At 50.2% G+C, this 17037-nt stretch overlaps 1 protein-coding gene across 1 annotated transcript in view; it reads left to right on the forward strand.

The window, feature by feature from the left end:
• Window positions 1-2611: 2611 nt before the first annotated feature.
• The window catches only part of fhdc1 (FH2 domain containing 1), an 81830-nt gene continuing 67404 nt past the window's right edge, over window positions 2612-17037 (forward strand). Inside the window, exon 1 of the mRNA XM_078211221.1 lies at window positions 2612-3246. Within this exon, the coding sequence (XP_078067347.1) occupies window positions 2833-3246 (414 nt within the window). The 5' untranslated portion in view covers window positions 2612-2832. The remainder of the gene's footprint in view (window positions 3247-17037) is intronic.

The raw sequence follows: 17037 nt of genomic DNA on the forward strand, positions 1-17037 counted from the left end.
AGTAGGCAATGTGGTATATTGCAAGATCCAAGCATTTTATTATGTTGCCCTCTCTGCTCGGGTGATGTAAATAAAATAGCTCAGTAATAGCTGCCTGTAGCTGAGCATCTGTTAGTCTTACTCCGAGAAATACACAACAACCAGGATATTATGGAGGGGACGCTCCCTTCAGAATGCTGAACGGGGAGAGAAAGATAAATTGATGATGGCATCACGCGGGAGGTGGCGGAAATGGCGATCAATGATTTGCGGAATACAAAGGCTGGTAGGGGGGAAGCTGAGGACAAGGAGAACTCTATCGCAGTCCTGAGGAGGTGGGGGGGGGGGGGGGGGGACGGACGGGTGAGAGCAGAAGTGTGGCGGATGTGGTCGAGGGCTCTGTTAACCATGATGAGAGGGGAAACATCGGTTGAAAAAAAAGACATCTCAGAAACACTGGTGTGGATGATTGCATCATTGGGACAGATGCGATGGAGACAGTGGACCTGAGAGAATGCAGTGGAATCCTTACAGGGTGTAGAGAATAAGGAAGTGTAGTCAAGGTAGCTGTGGGCTTATAACAAATATTAGTTGATAGCCTATTGCCAGAAATGGAAACCCACTCCCCACCCCCCCACCCAATCGCTGGCCTCCCTCCCTCTGTCACTCAGCCCAAGTTCAGATTGGCAGCGGGACCGCCCTGCTCCCCATCAGGCCCTGTTCATTTGGCACTGCCCGATGCCAGGACATCCAGGCTGACACTGCCAAGGTGGCAATGCCCAGGGGGCAACCCCCCCAAACCCGGTGCCTTGATTACCCCACTTCATTCCAGCAGGGTCGCTAGCTCCTCGCAAGTGGGGAGCTATAGTAAACCCCGCTGGAGTGAACCGCTCCTGGCGGGGTGCTGGGAGACATGCAGAGGCCTGGGCAGCCGCGTGAATCGGCTGCTGGTACAGCCTCCCAGCCCGCTGCGCTAATAAAGCAGCGCAGCAGGATGGGAGAATCGTCCCCTTTGTTCGTTGACTCTTTAAGACTAACTGTTCTGTTTTTCAATCTAGAATCAACAATTACTACAGTGCAGAAGGAGGTTGTTTGGCCCATGAAGTCTGCACTGACTCTCCGAAGAGCATCTTGCCCAGACCCATTCGCTGCCCTATCCCCATACATTTATCCTGCTAACCTACAGATCGTTGGACACTAGGGGCAATTTATCATGGTCAATCCACCTAACCTGCACATCTTTGGACTGTGGGAGGAAACCGGAGCACCCGGAGGAAACCCACGCAAACACGGGGAGAATGGGCAAACTGCACACAGACAGTTACCCGGTTCCCTGGCGCTGTGCAGCAGCAGTGCTAACCACTGGGCCACCGTGCTGCCCTGTCTTGCACCACATCACAGATCTTCCTTTGTCCTTGTCCCAACCACCCTATTCCTCTCCAATTTATCTGAGTTCTGATGAAAGATCATTGACCCGTTTTCCTCTGTCCACAGATGCTGCCAAACCCGCTGAGTATTTCATTATAATTTTATTATTATTTGTGCTGATATTAAACAAAAATGTAGTCTCACTGATTATCAAAGAAAATAGTTTGAATAGAAAAAGAACCTCCCTCATGGGGCACAAGGTAGTTGTACCAGGGGTGAGATACTGAGACCGACAAAACAGGAAAATGCCAGGTTGGATTTCCGATCTCTGCTGAATTGACAGCTTTCAACTCCAGCAGGAGTAGGGGAAGGAGACTTCCAGTTGGCATTAGTGTCCCTTGTCAGATGGTACATTGGCAAGTGTTCATGCTTCTGAGCACATTTCAATTAAATCTGCTTGAAGTGTTTGTGTAAGATAGGTATACACGCAGGAATGCATTCAGTTACAATGACCCCAAAAGGAATGACCTCTTTATAATCTCTGTTCAGGTTCCTGCATGAAGAAAGGCCACAAGGCATTGAGTTGTTTCGAGCATCAATGGCTCTGTACCTCACATAAGGCAGTGGCCAGGATTATCTCCGATATTGGCAAAGGCCGATGTGGGGCAAGAAGAGTGGAGTTGAAGCTGCCAACACGGCACTGATCGTTGGCAGGCAACCTTTGCTTCGCCTGCCCCGCCATCAAATCAGATGCCCGGCAATCCAGGTGTCATTTTTAAAGGCTGTCCCTGTGCACAGCTAGCAAACCAGGAGACAATCTTTGCCCAGGTGCACCCCCGGCACTCCCTGGCATCAAAGTGGCACTGCTCTGGCACAACACACCCGTTCCCCCTGTCCCTCGAACGCTGCACTCACCCCGAGCTCCCCTGGGAGTACTGTTTTCCAGGTGCATGCTTTCTGACACCAATCGTACTTCCCACTGTTCTGACATCACAAGGCTGTGGATGGATTTTTTGATATTGGTGATGATTCTGCTGTTGTTTCCCACAATGTGTGGGCATTATTTTGATTTTGGTAGTGCTCTCATTGTTGACTCGGCAAAGAGCTGTTAGAAATAAATTAGAATTATTTTGCAAATTTAAATAAAAAGAACAAGCGATAAATGTTTAGGAAGTGTCTCTTTATTGGGCATTGTGAGAGGCTAATGGGTGTGTGATTTATTATTACTCCATTAATTTAATATTTGTTCTTGTTTTATTTTCAGTGTGTGAACAGGTTCTGGCACTTCGGTAGACCAACCATGATAAAGTACAAGTCTTCTGGGACGTTTTACTCTTCAGTGGACCATGTCCAGAAAATCCTGTGAGTGACAGGAGTTTATTAGTGGATGTTGGAACGATGGCTACGATTTAGCCCAGCACATTAGCGACCTTACAAAGGGGGGAAATAAAGCCAAGCTACCTTTTTTTTATTCTTGGAATTACAATGCAAGTGATGAGTTGCCTGTCATTTGTAAATGACAAAGAGAATGCAAGTTCTCCATCAGTTGCTGATTTAGTACCTGGACCAGCACCATCACCCCCTCCACTTCCAGGGCCACCTCCACCTCCACCTCCACCACCACCTCCACCAGGACTCCCACCTCCTCCTCCACCCCCTCCTCCGCCAGGTTCCCATGTTGGGCATAAAAAACGCATTCGCAGTTTCTTCTGGAAAACCATCCCTGAGGAGCACATCCGTGGAAAAAACAATATTTGGACTATTAGTGCAAGAGAGCACTCTTACAGAATCGACACAAGTACTGTTGAGGAGCTGTTTGGACAGCAAGATGAAGTCAAAACTAAATTTGGTACGACAAACAAGAATTCAAGATCCCCGTTTAAAACCAACAGCCAAGAGGTAAATATCAGAATTTGACTTTTTCGTGTGTTTTATTTTATCACAGGATAAAGATTATTTCTGAGATATATTGAGTGTTAATCTTGGCTCAGTGGTACCAGTCTTGTCTCTGCCATAAAGCTTTGGGTTGAAGTCCTTGGGCGGAATTTTCCCGTCCTGCCCTCCACGGGAATCATAGCCGGCGGGACACGGACCATGCAAAGGTCCATTAACCTTGGGCAGGATTTTCCGGTCTCGGGGTGAACGTAGCCGGAAAATCACTCCCCTAATCTAGAGAGTTCATCACAGTCCAAAGATGTGCAGGCTAGGCGGATTGGCCATGCTAAATTGCCCCTTAGTGTCAGGGCAACTAACTAGGGTAAATGTATGGGGATATGGCCTAGGTGGGAATGTGGTCGCTGCAGACTCAATGGGCCGAATGGCCTCCTTTTTCACTGCAGGATTCTATGATTCTATAATCTAGGCTGATACTTCTGTGCAGTACTGGGGGAGTGCCGAACTGTTGGAGCTTCCATCTTTCAGGTGAGACGTTAAAAAAGGCTCCAGCAGCCCTCCCAGGTGCAATTAGCATATCCCAAGGCACTATGTCAAAGAAGTGCTGGGCTAATATTTGTTCCCCAACCCACATCTGAGAATGAGACCGGCATCCTTCCAGCTGCAATGGGCCGATGGGAATGGAGCCTCAGTTGCTGAGGTCAGATCAGATCATCTGCTGCCCTTTTTTTTCTTAACCAGGTTATCAAGTCATTTTGTACATGACAGTAAGTACATTTCAATGTACATCACTGACGGGAAATCACTTTGGGTTGCAAACGTGCTACACATTTTCTTTCTTGCTCTATTATATACTCAACAAAATTAAATTTCTGTGAAGAATTTGCCAAAAATCAAGCAGTGAATTGCAGACTGTAGGATTTAAATGATTATTACTTTTAAAACCATATTCACCCCCTTCCGATTTGAAATGTGGAACTGAAAAAAATTGAAAATATTCGTACTATAAAATGATGAAATGAAAAGTGAAAATTTTAGAATTATTCAGCAGAACCATCAGTCTCTCAAAAGTCAATTTAACATTTTGGAAGGAGGTTATTTATTAGAAAGTTAACATGTGGCAGGATGCATGACACGGTGGCACAGTGGTTAGCACTGCTTTTTCACAGCGCTAGGGACCCGGGTTCAATGCCAATCTCGGGTTACTGGCTGTGTGGAGTTTGCACCTTCTCCCCGTTCTGTGTGGGTTTCCTCCGGGTGTTCTGGTTTCCTACCACAGTCCAAAGATGTGCAGGATGGTGGATTGGCCATGCTAAATTGCCCCTTAGTGTCCAAAGATGTGCAGGGTTAGGTGAATTAGCCATGGTAAAAGCGTGGAGTTACGGGAAGAGGGTGTGGGAGAGGGCCTTGATAAGAAACTATTGAGAGAGTCGGTACAGACCGGATGGGCTGGATGGCCTCTTTCTGCACTGTAGGGATTCTATGGTTCTGTCTTTTTTTTTTGTTTTCAGATGCTGAAACACCTGCTGTGCATTTATCAGCATTTTTGTTATTCCTTTCAATCATATTTACTCCCTTCTTGTTCCTACCACACCATTCTCTAGCTGAATCTGGAGTTCATTGTCAATCCTCTGCCAGTGTTGTTCTTAGAGCAACATTGGCAGTGGAAGTGTATCTGAATGGATTCAGTTACCATTAGGTTTGATATTTTATCTATTGGTGTATTTATTTAAGTAGCAGTGCCAGGAAAGTGATGCCCAAATGGAAGTCCCCAAGCTCCATGTGCTGGTGCAGCTTATTCACTATTTCCCTTCTGATTTAAACCTGTGTTAACAGCTTGTCAGGCCAGGAAAAAGTCCAGGTTCTGCTGAGGTTCCAGCGTTATAACAGTAAGAAGTTTAACAACACCAGGTTAAAGTCCAACAGGTTTATTTGGTAGCAAAAGTCACTAACTTTCGGAGCCTTAAGCTCCTTCTTCAGGTGAGTGGGAATTCTGTTCACAAACAGAGCTTATAAAGACACAAACTCAATTTACAAAATAATGGGAAGGTTCCAGCGTTATACCAGAGAGTGCTATTAATCATGGCAGAGAGAAAATCCCTATCATCACAATCATGCAAATACCTTATCGTATTCATTGATTAGGTCAATAATATCACTGATTAATTAGTGAAATGATAGTTCAAGCAAACAAATTTCTCATGGTGTCCATCACGGACTGAGTGTGTGTCTGTCGAGGCTAACTGGAGAAAGCGAACCTTGCTGAATGGTTGGCTGTGACAAGTGCGGAAACGGTGGTGGAGATGCAGTCTAACTGCTTCATTCAGTATAGTGCGTGACTCAGATGGGTACTGGTTCCTCCATGGGAATTCTGGCCGGAGGTTTAGGAGACAGCATCAATGGACTAGCTGGGATATGGAGTGGAAAAGTAGCCAGAGCAAGGGATAGTCAGAAGCTTTTTCCCAGGGTCAATTACTAGGTGGCACAGGTTTAAGGTGCGAGGGGCAAGGTTTAAAGGAGATGTACGAGGCAGATTTTTTACACAGAGTGGTGGGTGCCTGGAACTCGTTGCTGGGGGAGGTAGTGGAAGCGGATACGGTAGTGACTTTTAAGGGGCGTCTTGACAAATACATGACCAGGAGGGCATAGAGGGATATGGTCCCCAGAAGGGTAGAGGGTTTTATTTAAGTCGGGCAGCATGGTTGGTGCAGGCTTGGAGGGCCGAAGGGCCTGTTCCTGTGCTGTAATTTTCTTTGTTCTTTGACATGGAATTGAGTATGGCAGATTGCACACAAACAGACCAGACAACTTTATTAGAGTCTAAATTTTCAGTAGAATCCAATCGACATATTGCTTGCATGACATCCAGGGGTCAATATTAACTTCCTTATGATAGGCGGGAGAGGGTCAGGAGCTTAAAAATAAAATATATGAAACCGCCCAACTTGTTATACACACACTTGTCACTATTTTCACAGCAGTCAGTTGCCTAGTGTGTCTGCGCTCACCTTGGAGCAATACCTCCCACAGTGTATTTGGGAGCCCGAGGTTTTAAATTTAAAGGCCGCTGGCCAGATTTCCCAGCACTTGAAAAACCCGTAAGCTAATGGAGGCAGTGGCGGTTGAAGGTAAGTGCTTTTCAGACTGCTGATTGTGAGCTTGGAGGAGTAGGAGTTCTCCCCAGCGCTCAGTCGAGCTGTCAATGGTGGGCCAGGCCCTCCTTGCTGCCATGGGTCGACATTCCCCCCCAACCCCCAAACCTATGATCCTGAGTCTTTTCCCAGTGATCTGCTGATAGCCCGTCCCCCCGACTCCACCCAAACACACGGCACTGAGCCTTCCTCCCCATAATCTGCTGATCTTCCACTCCAAACCCACTACCCTGAGCCACCATCCGATCAGAATTCGACTTAGAAAAGTCTTCCATCTGTGGACACCTGGCTCCAGTAGAGACCAAAGGGGAAATGTCAGATTTGCTATCTTTCTTTCAGCCATGGTGGTTTCTGATGAAGTTACTGCCAGAATCTACCTGCCTTATTCATTGAAAGACGCTATTTAGAGAGTTTGACAAATGATGAATCCATTCCAAACCAATTCTGATTTTTAAAAAAAACTGTAACTTGATTCGATTAGCTATATTTATATTCTGCCCCCCTGCTGAAGAACACTCCAAAGTTTCAAAAACCTTATTTTTAAATGATAGGTAAGGCAGAAGTGAAGTTTGTAAAATTTGTTTAAATTAGGTTAAAAAGTACTCTATCACGTAACATAGCAAAGATCAGCAACCAAATCTTTTAAGCCAATTTCCACATTAAGTTGTTGCTTTTTAGTTCTGGCAAACAAAATTTTCTAATACCATGTGTGAATGTGACCTCTCCAATGAGGATCAGGTTGTAAGTGGTCCTGTAAAAACTACTGGAGGGCTGATTAATGCACTTTTATAAAGATTGTAAAATGATTTTCTCACCCTTACATTAGCTGCATTGCTCAGTAATGATCCACTGCTTTAAACAGGCACAACTCTATTCTGAAATCTGCAGTATTGTCTCAGTATCCGGTTTCTTGTCTTCTGTCACTTGCTGTAGCTGCAGGGTTAGAAGAACAGGAGTAAACAAGTTTGAGTCGGAAAAGAGACAGCAAGGACACAGAATACAGATGAGAGAAAAGCTGTCAAGCCATAGTTTTGCACAAGGAATATCAATGCCAGGGAAAGGGATTAACTGCGCCAAAGTAGAGCTGGGAGAATAAGTCTGAATCGGAGCGAAAATTGATGGAGAGGGTGGCGGGGAATTAAAAAGAAAAATGTGTTCACAGCATCCATCTTCCCAGTAGGTTACCCATCATGCACTGCAGCCTTCCCAATTTCTCCAGACAGCGAATGTAATATGCCTTTTTAAAATGAAGCACTTTTTAAAATTGTTAGCATAATGTACCCTCAACCTCGTTAACTCTACTAGACTCAAATCTCGAAGGTCAGGTCCACACTTTGTTTTTGTTCATCTTTGTATCTTAAATAGTAGGAGAGACTGAGAAATGGGGCCAGACTGTAGGGAGGTGGGGATGCACAGCTGCAGTTTACTCCAACAGTTCATTCTGAAATAAAAGCAGAAAGTGCTGGATAAACTTAGCCGGTCTGCCAGCACCTGTGGAGAGAGAAATAAGAGTTAACGTTTCGAGTCCAATATGACTTCTTCAGAACTGAAAATGGCTCCCCTTTGGTATACAAAGAGGACTGTTCTGCTTCGCTTAGCAGAGCAGTAAACTTTGTTTTGTGGCTTTGGATGGTTCCTAGAATTCCCCACAGTTGAATTCCAATCTGAGTGGGATGAAGTGCCTGCTGGAGATTAGGTAGTTCAATAGGGAAGGGAGAAGTGCCAATCAAGCTTACTGTTGCACAGCTACAGGCTGAGACAAGAGTGATGAAGGTACACACACTGTGTCTAAGCTATCAAGTGTCCCATTAAGCAGCCTGGAGAACAGATGAGGGAATAGCAATAAATAATGAAGCAACATGTATGGAAAAAAAATTTAAACCACCTCTTCTTGCAGCTTTTGTGCTGTATTAATTATGTAGGACAGTCCTCACCCTAGTGGCCTGGAAGTTCCAGTCTGAAGGGGTGGGTGATGGTTGGTGGTGGTGGTGGGGGGGGGGGGGGGGGGGGGGGGGGTGGTAGGTGGTGGGGAACAGGTGTTAGTGCAGGGTAGAAGGTGCAGAGAGAGAGATTGGCTGGGAATGAATTCTAACTGATTGCTGCAACTCTGCAACAGGGGATCAGCAGAATCCCGGGGGAACCGGTTTAACACCTGCCTGTTCGTTCTCTGAGGACTTGTCTGGTCTGCTTGAGCTACGATAGGAGAGGAGAAACTGCACGCAATTTCAGGCTGGCATATTAAAGCATGCTGTTAAATCGTAATTCTAATGTGTTTGAATAATGTGTCATTTCAAGATCATTGGCCGTGCTAGGCCACCAGATGTTGCGATGCAATTTGAGCTCTTCCAAATAGACCAATCCTACAAGAAAACACCTGAAGTAAATTCGAATCAAGAATTGTTATATGTAAATGATCTTATACCTGATTGCCTTTATTTACTTTTGCTGCCAAACAATGCAATGTTTCTCAATCCAACAAAAACATTTATGACCAGCATGGCGGTTAGCACTGCTGCCTCACAGCGCCAGGGACCCGGGTTCGATTCCCGGCTTGGGTGACTGTGTGGATCTCCACATACTCCCTGTGTCTGCATGGGTTTCCTCCGGGTGCTCCGGTTTCCTCCCACACTCCAAAGATGTGCCGGTTAGGTGGATTGGCCATGCTAAATTGCCCCTTAGTGTTAGGGGGATTAGCAGGGTAAATACAGGGCCTGGGTGGGATTGTTGTCAGTGCAGGCTCAGTGGGCCAAAATGGCCTCCTTCTGCACTTGCAGGAATTCTATGATTCTATGATAATAGTTTAGAGATCACTATCCCTGATATTTTTAGTCGGGTCCTAATTGAGTTAAAGTAAACTCCTTTATGCTTGAGTTAAGAGTAGGGACAGAGGACTATGATAGAAGTTAACCATTGATATTAACATTAATTTTTAGGCTAATGTGTGAATTTGTACACTAATTAGCTCTCAATTATGAGGCATCCATCCCAAAATACAGCTGCCAAAGCTTTCTAATAAATGATGTACTCTGTAATTTTGTGCTAATACTTCTTACAATTAAAATGCTTCCATATACCGCCGGATTTGTAAATGTACAAATCCTGGGAAACACTCTAACAAATACCTTCTGCATGTTTTCAAATTCTTTTGCCTGGAGCCTTGATTTTACTCAGTGCAGGTGTTGTCTAATCTTCCAAGCACTGAGGACATGTCTTGCTCATTGCAAAGGACGAAGGAAGCATGCCATTTCAAAGTTTGTGTGATTCTTAATCTAATTGTTGAAATTGTAGTTAAGTATTCCAATAGAACTTTATAAAATGTTTATTTTCAAATCTTATATGGGTATTGGTAGCTTTATTTCTCTCTTCTCTAGCTCTGGCCTCATGAGGGTAATTATTCAATAACTATAACTATCCAAGAAGTTATTTTTCAAGGAAGAGCCTCTTCAGGGAATATTAGTGGGCATTTTGAGGCCATTACTTCCACACTTCACACTCACCTGGGGTATTTCTAACAAAGCATGTTGAATGGTGGTTAGGAGAACACACGTAGACGTGGGATGTTGCTGAGTTTTTATTGTTATTTTGCACTACCTAAGGATGTTGATGGCAATTATTACATCCCACTATAACTATGAATGGGATTCATTGGGGAGTCAGGGGTTCCCTAAAACCATGAGTTATAGAAGAATCCTAAAAGCAGAAAAATTCGTCCCATCGAGTCTGCACCGACCACAATCCCACCCAGGTCCTCTCCCCACAACCCCATTCATTTACCCTACTAGTCCCCCTGACACTAAGGGGCAATTTAGCATGGCCAATCAACTTAACCCAGCACATCTTTGGACTCCGGGAGGAAACCAGAGCACCCAGAGGAAACCCACGTAGACATGGGGAGAACATGCAAACTCCACACAGACAGTCACCCAAGCTGGGAATTGAACCCGGGTCCCTGGTGCTGTGAGGCAGCAGTGCTAACCACTTTGCCACCGTGCCACCGCGAGTTGTGACTCTGAGAATGAGCGATTGGGATCCCCGAGTTTCAAGATAGCAATGGTGACCATGGAGTGGGAACCCGGGTGGGACAGTGCCGGTGCCAGCTCCATAGCCTTTGATATGCACGTGCAGCTCCTTACTTCTGTCTGGGATTTGAACAGTGCATCCGCAAAGATGTTTCCCCAAGGTCCCATCAGTGTCTGCAAAATGATAATTGAAAAACCCTAGCTACCTCTCCCCACCCCAACACCCTGGACAACTTTATGCCCCACTCTGACACCTCTGAGTCCCCCCCACCCCCACCTCCCATGACATCACTCTGAGAGCTCCCCTCCTCCCATCCATCCCATTCTGAGGTAAGGGCAATTTTTCAAATGTTAAAATGGAGAAAAAAGCTTGGAAAACACAAGTCAAGGATTGGAGTGTATTTATTTTGAGGAATGTTGTGGTTTTGAATTTAAATGGTGCTCTTATATTGCAAGAAAAAGCAGAAGTGATGAATCTGTTTCATTTCGAAGAGCGTTTGAGAGTCGGTTTGCTCAGGCTCTCCACCTCTTCTTGGCTGCTAAGAATAAAACGTCTGTTCTCAATAGCTGCTTATACCAAAGCACAAGACCTGACCTGAAGTGTGATACTTTTACCAGAACTATTTCACCACACTGTACAACAGGCCAATGAAAATTGTAAAGGAATCATGATGTGATACCTGTTAATCCAAAAACAGCCTGTCTCACATGTCAAACCCGCATTGGGAAAGAGTGAGAAAGCAGATCCTATTGCAGTGACATCATTACAGACAAAGGAGGCACTTACACATAGACATACACCTCTCTCCTCAAGAGAAAAATCATTCTTTTCAAAGAGGCCTGAGGAATTTAAATGATGATTTTTGTCATTTTACCAATTTTGTAACTCGCCATATAGGGCCCACACCAAAACCTAGCCGGATCAAAGGCGTGCACTTTCTGACTAATTTAAACATGAACACATAGTATAATTATATAATTGTATAATTATACACTACAGAGCTGTTTATAATTAACAAGTTCCAGCAGCAAAGTATTGTGTTTTAAATGAGTAACTTGGTTCAAGGGGTACTGCCCACAGCATGAGAAATGCCGTATAAACAGCGATGCTCTCACATCGACCCGAGCGAGGATGATTCAGCTTGTACATTTCAAAGGCAATCAAGCTTTTTGGCCTCACCCATACCACCTTTACCACTGTGAATAAAGTATTGATTCATGTGTTCTCAGAAGCAGACTGGGGCAAAAAGCAGAAAGTAAATTCTGGCAGATGTTAAAAAGTTTGAAATCATGCTTCTGTCCTTGAGCAAGAAACCAGCTGGGTCTGATTTCTATATTCAAAGTGAAAGTCGCAAGCCCAGCAATTTCCCAACATTGTGATGCTACCTCCAGCCTGGCATTGTCAGCCACGCTGTTTCATCGTGAGAACACAGGGCCAGGCTGGAATCGGGGCTGCTGTCTCCTGAAGCAGGGCGAAGGTAGGAGGATGTTGTGACAGGCAGGATAGAAGGGCCTTCTCAGTTCCCTTGGAGATGGACCTGTTGTGAATATATTAGGTTCCCAACTCTCATCCCTCAATGATCGCCACCCCGTCCACAAACATTTACTTTTTCCACCACCAGTGCACAGAGCCAGCTGTCTGTATCATGTACAAAATGCACTGCAGCAACTCACCAGGCTCCTCAACACAGCCTTACCCAAAGTACAGCCCACAGGATGGCTATGTCCTGCAAAGCCTCTTGAAGTGCCCCTGGAGCTGGGTATGATAATGCTGCTCAAACAGTGTGCTGGGGAAGGGTACTGAGGAACAGTGTGCTGGACAGGGGGACTGGGGAACAGTGTGCTGGGGAGGGGGACTGGGGAACAGTGTGCTGGGGAGAGAGACTGGGGAACAGTGTGCTGGGGAGAGAGAGTGGGGAACAGTGTGCTGGGGAGAGAGAGTGGGGAACAGTGTGCTGGGGAGAGAGACTGGGGAACAGTGTGCTGGGGAGAGAGACTGGGGAACAGTGTGCTGGGGAGAGAGACTGGGGAACAGTGTGCTGGGGAGGGGGACTGGGGAACAGTGTGCTGGGGAGGGGGACTGGGGAACAGTGTGCTGGGGAGGGGGACTGGGGAACAGTGTGCTGGGGAGGGGGACTGGGGAACAGTGTGCTGGGGAGGGGGACTGGGGAACAGTGTGCTGGGGAGAGAGAGTGGGGAACAGTGTGCTGGGGAGAGAGACTGGGAAACAGTGTGCTGGGGAGGGGACTGGGGAACAGTGTGCTGGGGAGAGAGAGTGGGGAACAGTGTGCTGGGGAAGGGTACTGAGGAACAGTGTGCTGGACAGGGGGACTGGGGAACAGTGTGCTGGGGAGGGGGACTGGGGAACAGTGTGCTGGGGAGAGAGACTGGGGAACAGTGTGCTGGGGAGAGAGAGTGGGGAACAGTGTGCTGGGGAGAGAGAGTGGGGAACAGTGTGCTGGGGAGAGAGACTGGGGAACAGTGTGCTGGGGAGAGAGACTGGGGAACAGTGTGCTGGGGAGAGAGACTGGGGAACAGTGTGCTGGGGAGGGGGACTGGGGAACAGTGTGCTGGGGAGGGGGACTGGGGAACAGTGTGCTGGGGAGGGGGACTGGGGAACAGTGTGCTGGGGAGGGGGACTGGGGAACAGTGTGCTGGGGAGGGGGACTGGGGAACAGTGTGCTGGGGAGAGAGAGTGGGGAACAGTGTGCTGGGGAGAGAGACTGGGAAACAGTGTGCTGGGGAGGGGACTGGGGAACAGTGTGCTGGGGAGGGGGACTGGGGAACAGTGTGCTGGGGAGGGGGACTGGGGAACAGTGTGCTGGGGAGAGAGAGTGGGGAACAGTGTGCTGGGGAGAGAGAGTGGGGAACAGTGTGCTGGGGAGAGAGAGTGGGGAACAGTGTGCTGGGGAGAGAGAGTGGGGAACAGTGTGCTGGGGAGGGGGACTGGGGAAAGGTGTGCTGGGGAGAGAGAGTGGGGAACAGTGTGCTGGGGAGAGAGAGTGGGGAACAGTGTGCTGGGGAGAGAGAGTGGGGAACAGTGTGCTGGGGAGAGAGAGTGGGGAACAGTGTGCTGGGGAGAGAGAGTGGGGAACAGTGTGCTGGGGAGGGGGACTGGGGAACAGTGTGCTGGGGAGAGCGAGTGGGGAACAGTGTGCTGGGGAGAGAGAGTGGGGAACAGTGTGCTGGGGAGAGAGAGTGGGGAACAGTGTGCTGGGGAGAGAGAGTGGGGAACAGTGTGCTGGGGAGGGGGACTGGGGAACAGTGTGCTGGGGAGAGAGAGTGGGGAACAGTGTGCTGGGGAGAGAGAGTGGGGAACAGTGTGCTGGGGAGAGAGACTGGGGAACAGTGTGCTGGGGAGAGAGAGTGGGGAACAGTGTGCTGGGGAGAGAGAGCGGGGAACAGTGTGCTGGGGAGAGAGACTGGGGAACAGTGTGCTGGGGAGAGAGAGTGGGGAACAGTGTGCTGGGGAGAGAGAGTGGGGAACAGTGTGCTGGGGAGAGAGAGTGGGGAACAGTGTGCTGGGGAGAGAGAGTGGGGAACAGTGTGCTGGGGAGGGGGACTGGGGAACAGTGTGCTGGGGAGAGAGAGTGGGGAACAGTGTGCTGGGGAGGGGGACCGGGGAACAGTGTGCTGGGGAGAGAGAGTGGGGAACAGTGTGCTGGGGAGAGAGAGTGGGGAACAGTGTGCTGGGGAGAGAGAGTGGGGAACAGTGTGCTGGGGAGAGAGAGTGGGGAACAGTGTGCTGGGGAGAGAGAGTGGGGAACAGTGTGCTGGGGAGAGAGAGTGGGGAACAGTGTGCTGGGGAGAGAGAGTGGGGAACAGTGTGCTGGGGAGGGGGACTGGGGAACAGTGTGCTGGGGAGAGCGAGTGGGGAACAGTGTGCTGGGGAGAGAGAGTGGGGAACAGTGTGCTGGGGAGGGGGACTGGGGAACAGTGTGCTGGGGAGAGAGAGTGGGGAACAGTGTGCTGGGGAGAGAGAGTGGGGAACAGTGTGCTGGGCAGGGGGACTGGGGAACAGTGTGCTGGGGAGAGAGAGTGGGGAACAGTGTGCTGGGGAGAGAGAGCGGGGAACAGTGTGCTGGGGAGAGAGACTGGGGAACAGTGTGCTGGGGAGAGAGAGTGGGGAACAGTGTGCTGGGGAGAGAGAGTGGGGAACAGTGTGCTGGGGAGAGAGAGTGGGGAACAGTGTGCTGGGGAGGGGGACTGGGGAACAGTGTGCTGGGGAGAGAGAGTGGGGAACAGTGTGCTGGGGAGAGAGAGTGGGGAACAGTGTGCTGGGGAGAGAGAGTGGGGAACAGTGTGCTGGGGAGAGAGAGTGGGGAACAGTGTGCTGGGGAGAGAGAGTGGGGAACAGTGTGCTGGGGAGAGAGAGTGGGGAACAGTGTGCTGGGGAGAGAGAGTGGGGAACAGTGTGCTGGGGAGGGGGACTGGGGAACAGTGTGCTGGGGAGAGAGAGTGGGGAACAGTGTGCTGGGGAGAGAGAGTGGGGAACAGTGTGCTGGGGAGAGAGAGTGGGGAACAGTGTGCTGGGGAGGGGGACTGGGGAACAGTGTGCTGGGGAGAGCGAGTGGGGAACAGTGTGCTGGGGAGAGAGAGTGGGGAACAGTGTGCTGGGGAGAGAGAGTGGGGAACAGTGTGCTGGGGAGAGAGAGTGGGGAACAGTGTGCTGGGGAGAGAGAGTGGGGAACAGTGTGCTGGGGAGGGGGACTGGGGAACAGTGTGCTGGGGAGAGAGAGTGGGGAACAGTGTGCTGGGGAGAGAGAGTGGGGAACAGTGTGCTGGGGAGGGGGACTGGGGAACAGTGTGCTGGGGAGAGAGAGTGGGGAACAGTGTGCTGGGGAGAGAGAGTGGGGAACAGTGTGCTGGGGAGAGAGAGTGGGGAACAGTGTGCTGGGGAGAGAGAGTGGGGAACAGTGTGCTGGGGAGGGGGACTGGGGAACAGTGTGCTGGGGAGAGAGAGTGGGGAACAGTGTGCTGGGGAGAGAGAGTGGGGAACAGTGTGCTGGGGAGAGAGAGTGGGGAACAGTGTGCTGGGGAGAGAGAGTGGGGAACAGTGTGCTGGGGAGGGGGACTGGGGAACAGTGTGCTGGGGAGGGGGACTGGGGAAAAGTGTGCTGGGGAGAGAGAGTGGGGAACAGTGTGCTGGGGAGAGAGAGTGGGGAACAGTGTGCTGGGGAGAGAGAGTGGGGAACAGTGTGCTGGGGAGAGAGAGTGGGGAACAGTGTGCTGGGGAGGGGGACCGGGGAACAGTGTGCTGGGGAGAGAGAGTGGGGAACAGTGTGCTGGGGAGGGGGACCGGGGAACAGTGTGCTGGGGAGGGGGACCGGGGAACAGTGTGCTGGGGAGAGAGACTGGGGAACAGTGTGCTGGGGAGAGAGAGTGGGGAACAGTGTGCTGGGGAGAGAGAGTGGGGAACAGTGTGCTGGGGAGAGAGAGTGGGGAACAGTGTGCTGGGGAGGGGGACTGGGGAACAGTGTGCTGGGGAGAGAGACTGGGGAACAGTGTGCTGGGGAGAGAGAGTGGGGAACAGTGTGCTGGGGAGGGGGACTGGGGAACAGTGTGCTGGGGAGAGAGAGTGGGGAACAGTGTGCTGGGGAGAGAGAGTGGGGAACAGTGTGCTGGGGAGAGAGAGTGGGGAACAGTGTGCTGGGGAGAGAGAGTGGGGAACAGTGTGCTGGGGAGGGGGACTGGGGAACAGTGTGCTGGGGAGAGAGAGTGGGGAACAGTGTGCTGGGGAGAGAGAGTGGGGAACAGTGTGCTGGGGAGAGAGAGTGGGGAACAGTGTGCTGGGGAGAGAGAGTGGGGAACAGTGTGCTGGGGAGGGGGACTGGGGAACAGTGTGCTGGGGAGGGGGACTGGGGAAAAGTGTGCTGGGGAGAGAGAGTGGGGAACAGTGTGCTGGGGAGAGAGAGTGGGGAACAGTGTGCTGGGGAGAGAGAGTGGGGAACAGTGTGCTGGGGAGAGAGAGTGGGGAACAGTGTGCTGGGGAGGGGGACCGGGGAACAGTGTGCTGGGGAGAGAGAGTGGGGAACAGTGTGCTGGGGAGGGGGACCGGGGAACAGTGTGCTGGGGAGGGGGACCGGGGAACAGTGTGCTGGGGAGAGAGACTGGGGAACAGTGTGCTGGGGAGAGAGAGTGGGGAACAGTGTGCTGGGGAGAGAGAGTGGGGAACAGTGTGCTGGGGAGAGAGAGTGGGGAACAGTGTGCTGGGGAGGGGGACTGGGGAACAGTGTGCTGGGGAGAGAGACTGGGGAACAGTGTGCTGGGGAGAGAGAGTGGGGAACAGTGTGCTGGGGAGGGGGACCGGGGAACAGTGTGCTGGGGAGGGGGACTGGGGAACAGTGTGCTGGGGAGAGAGAGTGGGGAACAGTGTGCTGGGGAGGGGGACCGGGGAACAGTGTGCTGGGGAGGGGGACTGGGGAACAGTGTGCTGGGGAGAGAGAGTGGGGAACAGTGTGCTGGGGAGAGAGAGTGGGGAACAGTGTGCTGGGGAGGGGGACTGGGGAACAGTGTGCTGGGGAGAGAGAGTGGGGAACAGTGTGCTGGGGAGGGGGACTGGGGAACAGTGTGCTGGGGAGAGAGAGTGGGGAACAGTGTGCTGGGGAGGGGGACTGGGGAACAGT

Source organism: Mustelus asterias, chromosome 1, assembly GCF_964213995.1.
Source record: "Mustelus asterias chromosome 1, sMusAst1.hap1.1, whole genome shotgun sequence".
Classification (NCBI taxonomy): Eukaryota; Metazoa; Chordata; class Chondrichthyes; order Carcharhiniformes; family Triakidae; genus Mustelus; species Mustelus asterias.